Source organism: Tupaia chinensis, unplaced genomic scaffold (assembly GCF_000334495.1).
Source record: "Tupaia chinensis unplaced genomic scaffold, TupChi_1.0 Scaffold143687_1, whole genome shotgun sequence".
Taxonomy (NCBI): Eukaryota; Metazoa; Chordata; class Mammalia; order Scandentia; family Tupaiidae; genus Tupaia; species Tupaia belangeri.
Window position 1 is genome coordinate 814,015 of NW_006203535.1, and position 11,635 is coordinate 825,649.

The 11,635-nt window shown below is 35.0% G+C and overlaps 1 protein-coding gene across 2 annotated transcripts in view; it reads right to left on the bottom strand.

Annotated features, from left to right (window-relative positions):
* Positions 1–11,635, bottom strand: part of LOC102498884 (DExD/H-box helicase 60) — a 61,002-nt gene that overhangs the window by 9,802 nt on the left and 39,565 nt on the right. For both annotated transcript variants that reach the window (XM_027766789.1, XM_027766790.1), the window contains 3 exons: positions 7,001–7,105; positions 6,606–6,747; positions 4,514–4,635 (listed from right to left, as the gene is read on the bottom strand). In XM_027766789.1, coding sequence (XP_027622590.1) covers positions 4,514–4,635; positions 6,606–6,747; positions 7,001–7,105 — 369 coding nt within the window. The remainder of the gene's footprint in view (positions 1–4,513; positions 4,636–6,605; positions 6,748–7,000; positions 7,106–11,635) is intronic.

Sequence of the window (11,635 nt, forward strand, 5' to 3'; positions counted from 1 at the left end):
ATTATTTTTAATAATAAGATAAGTTTCTTTAATAGATATCAGACATTTCAGATTTTTTAAATATCTTTGGTAGTTCTAGAAGGTTGCCTTTTCAAGAAATTTGCCTGTTTCATCCACATAGCCTAATTTATTGCTTTAAAGTCATTCACGATATCTTCTTATGCTCTTTCTGATGTCTGAAGATCTATAGTAATGTCCCATTGTATTGCTTGATATTTTCTTCCTTTATAACTTTTTAAAATTTTTTCCAGAGTTCATGTGCACTCACCAAACAGAGAGAAGGAAAAGAAGAAAGTACCCTCCATATGGGATGATCATGAAACAATCCCTTCTCCTCCATTTCTCCTTCCTTTCGAGGTCTGGGTACACACACAAACACACAACCACCATGTTTTTCAAGTCACCAGGTCTGGGACTCAAATCATACAGTTGTCCCTGTGAAAGCCAGCTGCCTTAAGCACCACTCTCCTAGCTGGCTGGCCTCTTTTTATTCTTTTTTTTTTTTAAGGTTTTTTTTTTACCATAATTCATGTGCATTTGTTCTCCTTCCTTTCGAGGTCTGGGTACACACACAAACACACAACCACCATGTTTTTCAAGTCACCAGGTCTGGGACTCAAATCATACAGTTGTCCCTGTGAAAGCCAGCTGCCTTAAGCACCACTCTCCTAGCTGGCTGGCCTCTTTTTATTCTTTTTTTTTTTTAAGGTTTTTTTTTTACCATAATTCATGTGCATTTGCTGGAGAGAGTTATGTTTATTCTTTTTTTTTTTTTAAGTTTTTTTTTTTTTTACCATAATTCATGTGCATTTGCTGGAGAGAGACAGAGGGAGGAAAAGTGAGAAATCATCCCCCAGGGTTGACAGCCATGCCTCAGTCCTTTCCCTATTCTCGTCCTGGACTTTTGGTCATGCACACACTTGTGGCTGGTGTGAATTTCAAGCTACTAGGTCCAGAACTGAAATTATGGTCAGCCATGTGGGAGTTCAGTGCCATCTGATGGCTTAAGAATTCTTTCATTTTTTTTTTTTTAGAGGTTTTTGCCATAGGGTGTGTGTGCTTGCCAGAGAATCAGAGACAGCGAGAGGGAAAGTGAGAAATCACTCCTCAGGTTAGATGACCATGTCGCAATTCCTTCTCCTCCATTCTCCTCTCAGGATCTTGGGCACACACACATGCATACCCAGCATGATTTTCAAGCTACAGAGTCCAGGACTTAAACCAGAATCAGCCATGTGGGAGTCCAGTAATGTAACCACTATGCCATCTGCTGGTCCCTTTATTATTTTTAACTTTTAAGAGAGATTTTTGCTACTGGGTGCTTGTGCTCACCAGAGACACAGAGAGACAGAATGTGAGAAATCACCCTCTGGGAGAATTGGCCACACCACAGTCCGTTCTCTTTTATTTTCTTCTTGGTTATCTTGTGCATGCACACACATGCACCTGGCATGAGTTTTAAGATACCAGTGACTACATGGGAGTCCAGTGACATAACCATTAAATCATCTGCTGGTTCCTAGTCCCTTTATTATTATTATTTTAACTTGATATAGTCATCAGAGAGAGAAAGGGAAAGTGAGAAAGCGAGCTGCCAGATCCAGAACTCAAACTGCAGTCAGCCATGTTGAAGTGCAGGTCCCCAACCACTATGTCACCTTGTCACCTGTTGGCCCAATTTTTTTATTCTTTACAAAGAACCAACTTGGAATTTGTTGATTTCCCTATTGTACAATTGCTTTTGTTTTACTTTGTTTCAATTCTCATTTTCTGTCTTTCTTTTTATTTATCATAGGTTAGGTGTCCTCATGAGTTTTGTTTTTTCCTTCTTTCTTTATTTTTTTAAATTCATAATAGAGAAAGACATGCTCTTGACAGGATCTTGTCATATCATGACCCCTTTACCCCAGTCTTCCAACTTTTCTTGGATCTTGAGGACATGCACATGTGCACAGTATGATTTCAGGCTAATCCAGGGATTTGAACCCATGGTTGGCCACGTAACTTTCAGCATGGCAGTTCAGTGTGCTACTGACTATACCAACAAGCTGGTCCTTTCTGGCTTGTTAAGCTGAAAGGTTGGAGTGTTGATATTTTTCAGCTTGTCTTCTTTTATATTATCTGGCTTTAAGATCACAAATGTCCCTCTAATCATTACATGAATTACAATAGTAAATATTTATCATTTTTATTTTACTATTTGAGGTTCTATATATGTTTTAAAATTATTGAACTAATTTTCAGGCAATTGAGGTATTTCTGTTCCTTCTGTTTATTGTTTACCTGGTGTATCTTTTTCCATAATTCTACTTTGAGCCTTTTAGAGATTTGTATAAGCAATATACTATAGTGTATATTTTAAAATAAAATCTGGGGACTGGCAGTTGGCGTGGCTGTTAATGACGCTGGACTCCCTTATGGCCTACTGCAGTCTGAGTCCTGGACCTGGCGCCTTACTTCCTCGCTTTCTTTCTCTCTCTCTACCTCACTCTGTCCCTTTCTAGTTAAACTAAAATAAATAAAGTTAAATAAAATAATTGTTAAAAAAAATACACTCTGAAAATCTTATTATTTCACTTGGCATATTTAGTCCCTTTGTGTTTAACACAACTACTTATGTATTGGGTCATCAGAAAAGCTATGATGTATTTTTTGCATAGAAAAACATAGAAAAGTACATTATGAGTTTTCTGATGACCCAGTAGTTGACTTTTCTGCCTTTCTATGTGTTTTTTATTTGGACTGCTTATTGTATATTCTTTTCCCTCTAATAATTTCTCATTCAGGTTTTCCTTCTACTAAAATTATTTGTGTTGTTATGCTATTAGTCTTTTTAGTTGTTACTCTGGAAATTATAAAATATATCCTTGGGACCAGCAGATGGTGTAATGGTTATGTTTCTATACTTCCATGTATTTGACTGTGGTTTGAGCCCTGGACCTGGCAGCTTAAACTCACACCGGGTGAGTGTGTGTGTATGCCCACTCATGAATTTCATTAATAAAGGCAGCAAGACGTTAAGAATTTTTACCTTTTAAGTCTTTTGGTGTACTACCCCAATGATTCATGTAGATCTTTTATCCAGTAAATGGTAAAGATTTGTTGCATGTTAATAGTCTTTCAAGTTTCCGACCACATTCCAGTCCCATTAAATTAATAAAAACTTGATTGGGCTTTTAAATATCACTGGGGAGATCTGCATGTGCTAAATTTGATTTCTGACCTATATTCAAAATTTATAGATACTCTGGGACAAAAACTATGGAGATTCCTATTATACCTTGGAAAAGTTGTTGTCACTATACAATGTTAGCACAGCTAGTCTTCATTGCTTCCACAGCTCTCTGCTACAGAGGGAGTGATTCACCTACGTTATCATATCTGGAAATGGGCCAATTTCCAATAATGATGGGAAAAAAAGAGACAGCATGTCTCCATTCAAAAATTCAATTACTTGTATTTATTTTTATGACTACCTTCTCGTCAAGGATTGATATAGTGACTTTTCATCTATTATTTAAATAATAGTTAAACAAAACAATGGAATAATATTTCAGAAATGCATATATGCAGATGACAAGTCAATACCTAAAATTGCATTCACTAGTCTAAAGGACATTCTGTGAGGGTAGAGATACCTAATTTGACATTGTGGTGTTAGACAACATAAATGAACTCTTTTCTTGTTCCACAGCATCTTTTCCCTTTCTATCTAAAATAAGTCAGCCTATCCCACCTGATTCCAGCGAAGTACAATTGTAATAATATTTAACGGTTTTTTAAGAATTATTTTATTTCACTTTATTTATTTATTTATTTATTTATTTATTTATTTATTATTATTTTTAATTTAACCAGAGAAGGATAGAGTGAGAAAGAGAGACAGATACAGAGAGAAAGTGAGAAAGCAAGCTGCCAGGTCTGAAACTTGAACCATATTGGCCAAGTGGGAGTCCAATGCCCTTAACCATCATGCCACCTGCTGGCCCCATAATATTTAATGTCGATTTAAAGATAGGGAATCATGACCAAAGATAATGTTGCAAATGAAATTGAAAAACTTTACTCCTTTTGATCTCAGTGAGTCAAGAAATAGTTTCTTAGATGACTATTTTAGTATTTTCTCAGTGAAGACATAGTTCACAATGTAGACCTTCTGTCTGAAAGGTTAAAAAGATCCTAAGGGACCTGTGGTCTCAGTGGGAACAGTTGTTTTATTTCAATGTATGATTACCTACATCTTTTCTTCAGTCATTTAATGCAATAATTTGATACAATCAAATGAAAAACATAAGTGAGACTTTGATTCTATTTTTACTCAAGGCATATTCTAACCTTCAGTTAGATGTACAGAGAGACTTTTGAATTACAGATTAAATATCACACTGATTAGAAAAAAAGTTAATCTACAAAACAGCTATCCTATATTAATAAAATAACTGCCAATGAAAATTTTCTGGTAGACTATATATCATGGTATCAATTATTCAGGTTTATCAGAACCACACATTACCTTTGATTGATAAAATTTGCATTTAGCATCTTGGTACCTTGCTGGAAGATATCTTCTTCCAAAGAGATGTGCCAGCACTAACACCAGCTTTTCCATAACATCTTGAGAAAAGTGTTTGGAGCCTGTAAAAAGCAAAGTGTTTTATTGTACATATGAAAAGCTATAATTCCATTTTTTATATTTAAATTGAATGTTATTTTTTAAAAGAATTTGCTTATTTAACTTTATTCATTAATTTATTTTAATTTGACTGGAGAGGGACAAAGAGAGAGAAAGATAGCTTCTATGTCCGGGACTAGAACCACGGTGGGCCATGTGGGAGTTCAGTGCCCTCAATGACCACATCATCTGCCACCCCCTGGATGTTATATTACATCTCACAGAAACTCACTATTTGTGCCATATATGGCAATGGAGGAATGACTGTATTTTCAGCTGCACCTTTTTTATTACTCTTGCTATCCCTACACTAGTTCAGATCCCAGTCATCTCAATCACAAATGGCCTTATCCCCTTAACTAGATTTTTCCCTCTTTCTTCTAGCCTAACAAATAACCAGGGTCCTAAAGAATTTTATGGTTATGTATCTCACCTCTTCAAAATTTCTGATGATATTTTAATACCTAATTTTAAAAAAATTCAACTTCTTTAGCTTAGCATTTAAGGCTTTTTAAAATTCAGTCTAAAAATAACCTCCTCCCTTATCTTCCTGCTTGATCTTTCTGCTACTCACACTAAACTACTATCGTTCTGAGTCACTCTTTTCTTCAAGTCCCACGGGCACTGCCCTGTTGTGGTTTAAAAGTGTACTGTGAAACAGTATGATGTGTTAGGCCAGCAACAACCTCATGCATCTCATGTTTACCACAGCTCTTGATTGCATCATTTTCTCTTGTGCTTGATACAATCTCACATTTGTTCATTGTGGCCCTTCCACTGGGACGAGATATGGAGGGTGGAAGATAGCGATATTGATGATCCCAAATGGTGTAAGCCTAGATAAATGTGTGTCTTGAGTTTTACCATGAACTTCTAAAAGTAAAAAATACATATAGACAGAACAAAGCTTATAGGATAAAGATATGAAGAAATACAATATTTTATAAAGCTGCATAATGTGTCTGTGTTTTATATTAAGTGTTAGTGCAAAAGAGTCAAAAAATTAAGAACAATGAAAAAGTGTATAAAGTAACAAAGCTATAGTAAGAGAGGATTAAGTTATTTTTGAAGAAAAATAATTTTCTAGAAAAGTAGCATATCTAAGTGCACAGTTGATAAAGTCTATGGTAGTATACAGTAATGTGTAGGCCTTCCCATTCACTCACCACTCACTCAGCCAGAGCAACTTCCAGTCTTGTAAGCACCATTCATGGTAAATATCTTACATAGATGTATGTACCATTTCTTTTTATCTTTTATACCATATTTTCACTCTACATTTTCTATGATTAGATATGTTTAGATACACAAATACTTACCACTGTGTTATAACTGCCTATAATACTTAGTACAGTAATATAATGTACAGGTTTGTAATCTAGGAGCAGTAGGCTATCCTGTATAGCCTAAGTGTGTAGTAGGCTATATGATCCAGGTTTGTGTAAGTACACTATACAGTATTTGCACAACAATGATATTACCTGATGATACATTTTTCAGAACACAGCCCTATCATTAAGCAATGCATGACTGTGTTAACAGCAAATATCTGTGGGTAGGGGAATCATTCATTTTTAACATACACTTTCCTGTATTCTTTTCTATGACATGCATATATTATATTTAATTAGAAGAAATATTTTTAAGGTTACATATCATTTCATAAGTTCTGAATCCTGGAGGCAAGGAATCACTGAAGTTAATGCTCTGGAGAAGTTGACATTTTAAAATAGGTACTCCAAAATATGGCCGTCTTCCATATAATCTCTCTACTTGCAGGTATTTAACCTTATGTTGTTTAATTTGGGGATCCGCAAGTTATCTACATATTGAATGTATTTTCTTTGTAGAAAAATATTCTAAGAATGCTAGCTTTCTAGAAATCTGTTGCTATTTTTAGACTATATAAATACATATGAAACCACAGGCTTACCTTCCCTCGTTGGCCGACAGAGATTATGAAAAAGGCCTCTTACAAGAAAATTGACGAAAACAAGATTAGAAGGTTCATGATAATGCAAATGTGATACAAGTCCAGCAAACCCCATGGGATTACCTTCCTGATCTAAATAACCCTAAAGAACAAAAAATAATTTATTAGTTGACTCAACTCACTACATAATTAATAAGTTGCTAAATGCCTGTGAAATATTATTTAATGCCAATATAAGAGAGATTAATGACAATTGCCTGACTTGACTTGAATAATTATATCAATTATAAGTACTATTAATTATTTGATTTTACTTTTTAAAACTATGATTAGTTCAGTGTGGGAAAATCTAAATAGCAGCCATTCTATTTCACAAAAACAAAATGCAACCATACCTCTTTCACCAGGAACTGCAAGGAAAATAAGAAGTAGAGTTTTAACATCTCCAGAGCTCTGGGTTGTTTGAATGACAGCAATGAGTGCTTTAGCACTGACAGTACCTTTAAGAAAGAGTACTTTAGTCACACAATGTTAAGTGTCATGAAATACATTTGTAAATGATAGTATAGAATAGATATTATCCATATCTATTATGTCACACAGACATCAATGATAAATAAGATCCAATTTATTTTTATATTATTGTTGTACTTGGGTCTTACATGGGACATTCTTCCTTTAACAAAATAGAATACGTAAAACAGAACTGTCAGAAATGAAATCTATTTCCATGCAATCTGTTACAAAAACAAAAAAATAAAACCAGTTTAAGAGCTCATAGCTCTTACATTGTTCTAGAAGAAAAAAAAAGATATATTATCCCATGTTTTCCAGTTGCAAAAATAATGGAACTAAGTTAATTAAAACAAAAGTAGTAAAAATATTGCTTGGTATCTAGTGTAAAATAGTATAGAAATACCTCTGTCTTTCAACCTCCCACTAAAATGTCTGTGAACTCCCAATAAAAGAAAAACTTTCCAGTATCACTCAAAGTTGAACCTAGCTGACTTTAGACTTTAGAGTTTATAGAACTTTGAACTCACTCTAATATAAGGCCAATAGACTAACGAAAATAAAGAAGGAAGGGAAGAAGAAGAGGTGCATACTCTCCAAAAAATACTCTTACAATCACTGCTGTCTCATATACAACATTTAGTCTGAAATTTATGTGTTTTACTGTAGGCTTAGCGGGGTAAATTCCATAATTAAAGTTTTATTTAGATGATAGAGATACTAATAGCACTGCATACTTTAGTTTATTATAATTAATGACATCAATACAATCAATGTGTCAGTAAGACTGCTAGAAGTAGAAGAACATGAGTTTTTAGTTTAGAAAAGTTAAGTAAAATGAAGATATGCTAAATACTGATAATTGGGCCCAAAACTTATTCATCTAGCCTCAAATTTTAATAGATATTTGAGCAGTACTGAGGTGGATAAAATGAATTCAGAAGAAATTCTACACATCCTGTTGAATGGCAAACCACCACATTTGAATAAATATATAAATGCAAGAAATAATAAAACCCATGACAGATCAATTCACTATAAGAAAATTGATCATCTTCCCCAAGTTATTACTTATTTTATTTTGCTTATTTTAATTTCCAGAAGGTACAGTGCTCACCAGAGAGAGACAGAGATAGAGAGAGAGGGACCCCTATGGGGCATGGTTACACCACAATCCTTTCTTGTCCACTTCGGGAATGCATGCACATGCTCCCAGTGTGTTTTTCAAGCCACTAGGGCCAGAATATGAGCCACAGTCAGCCACGTCCAGCTCTCTTCACCACTAGGCTATGAAGTCAACTCTTCCTAAGATTATTCAGTCAAATTACAACTATTTATTTAATCTCTACACTGGAAAATGAGACAAACACATCATCGGCCTTAGGATGTTCATTCTAGTGGGAAATATAAACTTGATAGGAAGATGTAAGAATACATAGTAGATAGAAATAGAGTTGATGCTATGTAAAAAGTGCTGAGTACTATATACAACCAAGTAAGGAACACTGTTGAAGCAACGGATAGGGTAAACTTAAAATTTAGAAGGGTGGTGAGTGCAGGTTTCTCTGAGAGTAATATTAGAACAAAGAATTCAATTAAGGAAGAAAGGTCACATATTTATCTGAGGGATGATCTTAGAAGCAAAAGAAATAGCAAGACCCATGGTCCTCAAGACTCAGATTATAATGTGCTTGGCATGTTCCTGGAGCAGGTCATACATGGGCTACATGGGCATCAGGCAAAAGGGAATTCACCAAGTTCAACAGAGATCAGATTCTATAGACCCTCATAGATTATGCCAAGAACATTAGCTTTTACCAAAAAAAAAAAAAAATCTTACCGATACAATTATTTTCTGTGTGCATCAAATAATAGTTTTGAAACATCATTTGGCATCTTCAATGGACGCCCAATGATATAGCCTCTATGTGACAAGGCACAACACTAGATAGTGTATAGACAATACAAGTTGGCATTTAAAAAAATAATACATTCTTATGGTTCAGTCATTATAGCATATGCTGGACTCTGATGCTCCACATGGAAAGCTAGAACCACATGGGAAGCTCAGATTAAAGTCTCAGCCCACCCATAAGGGTCAGGTATGGTGGTGTGTACTATAGTCCCAGCTACTTGGGAGGCTGAGGCAGTAGGATCACAACACAGTGATAGCCTGTCTAAAACACCACATGCACACACACACACACACACACACACACACACTACAAAAATACTTTATTACAACATAAAAATTAATATATGAAGTAGTGAAAATATCAGGAAAACTAAAAATCCAGGAGCAGAATTAAAATTCATGTTGATATTACAAAAGAACAGAATTGACTCTCTGGAGAACTGCTTCAGTGATAGGGAAGATAAATACTGTCCTATTCTCTTATAATGAAGAAAAAGATAGCAATCTGTAATAGAAGAGAGGGCTTAAATTTTATAATTATAGCTTTCCCTGAAAAAGAAACTGAACGATTAACATAGAAGCAAATAACAAAGATATAATTTAAGAACTCTTTTCTTATTTCAGAAAATATCTGGGCATTGCACAACAATGTGAATGTACTTAATACTACTGAACTGTATGCTTAAAATGATTAAAATGTTAAAATTTAGGTGTTCTGCACTTTATCACAATAAAAAATATCTGAGCATGAGATTGAAAGCTCTTATAATTTAATAGCTAAAACATCAATTATATAAAAAAGACTCATAAAATAGAAAATTCTAGGTAAAACAATTTGAACTAGGATAAAGAAAAAATTCATATAATTACACTGTCATAAGAAATTTAAATTAACTGCAACAGAACAGGCTCCTCTATAAACACTAAATGTCAGAATGCTATGAGACAATCTTAGTTTGATGTGATAAATAAAAAGCATATCCTAATGATTTTATGGCTACATTTACATGCAAAGGTTATAGATAGGTCTTCACAAATATGCAAATACAAAGAAAATCAACTACCTTGATAAACTTTCTGAAAAATAACAAATCTTGTTAGAAGATGTACTTCTCATGAGACCAGCAGGTGGCATGGTGTTAAGGGAGCTGGACTCCCACAAGGCCAACCACAGTTTGAGTCCTGGACCTGGCAGCTTGCCTTCTTACCTTCTAACTTTCTCTCTTCTTTATCTTTCTTGTCCCTCTCTGGTCAAATGAAAATAAATAAATAAATTTAATTAATTAGATAATTATTTTTTTTAAATAGAAGATGTTCTTCTCTCTATAGAGAGCTAAAAACAAAGAACTCAAAAAAGGGGGAATTTTTGTCTAAAATGATGTAAATGTGTTCAGGAAGTCTAGCTAACTTGTTGCAAGAGTCCTGGGGAATACTTATCTCAGTCAATGCTACCTGATTTAACAGTACACATGATAATCGGTACATAAAACCAGGGAATAAAAGATGTCTTTAACAATGTTTCTTCATAAAATTGAAAATCAAATTATTTAATTATAAATTTTCAATCTATCATTGTGCAATTAGACACAAAATATTTATCTGAGCAAAACATACCAGAAAAAGTTACATCTCTATTCTAAAGTCCACTTGCATATAACAGGGTTTAAAAACCAGATGCCTATTCATGCCTAGAACAATGATTTTAAAAATACCAAAAATAATGAGGCTAGCAGGTAACTGTGGTTCAAGTCCTGGATCTGGTAGCTTGAAACTCCTTCCAGGCATTTGTATGTCTGTACCTAAAATCCCAAGAGGAGAATGGAGAAGTGATTGTGGCATGGCCATCCCCCCTTTCTGGGGGGTGACTTCTCACACTTCTCTCACTCTTCTCTCTGGCAAGCGCACATGCTCTACAGCAAAAATCCCTCTTAGAACAAAAGAAAAAAATGATAAAGTAATAGTCTTGGGATAGTAGAACTAGGTCAAGCTACATTTTTTTTTCTTATTCCAGCATTCTACATCTCTCAAACATTCTTCAATAATCTTGGATTACTTCTTGTGTGAAAAATCAACTTTATTACCAAATCTTAAAAATAGAAGTTTTTATTCTAACTTGTAGTAATAGGAATCTAGTGCAGATCTTTTCTTTTTAAGATTATTTAGTATTTCTTCCACGAGAGAGAGAGAAAGTCACAGAGATAGACATCCCAGGAACTACCCCTAGCTTCAGTCAGCCCTCATCATAGGTATACAGGCATGTGCATGCCCAGCAAGCTCAGGGAGGTCCTGGGATGTGAACCCAGGATGTCTCCCATGTGGGCCCGACTGCACTCCTGCTTTGCCACCTTCTGGCCCCCAACTGATATCTTTTTTTTCCCCCAAAGTTTTGCCTTAGGGAGAGTGCACTCATCGGAAAAAGAGACAGAGACAATGAGAAGAAAAGTGAGAGATCAACTCATGAGGGGGGGACAGCCATCCCTTCTCCTCCATTCTCCTTTCAGGATTTTGGGCACGTATGCACATGCTCAGTGTGATTTTCAAGATGCCAGTGTCAGGGACTTGAACCATAGTCGACCATGTGGGAGTCCAACAGTGTAACCAC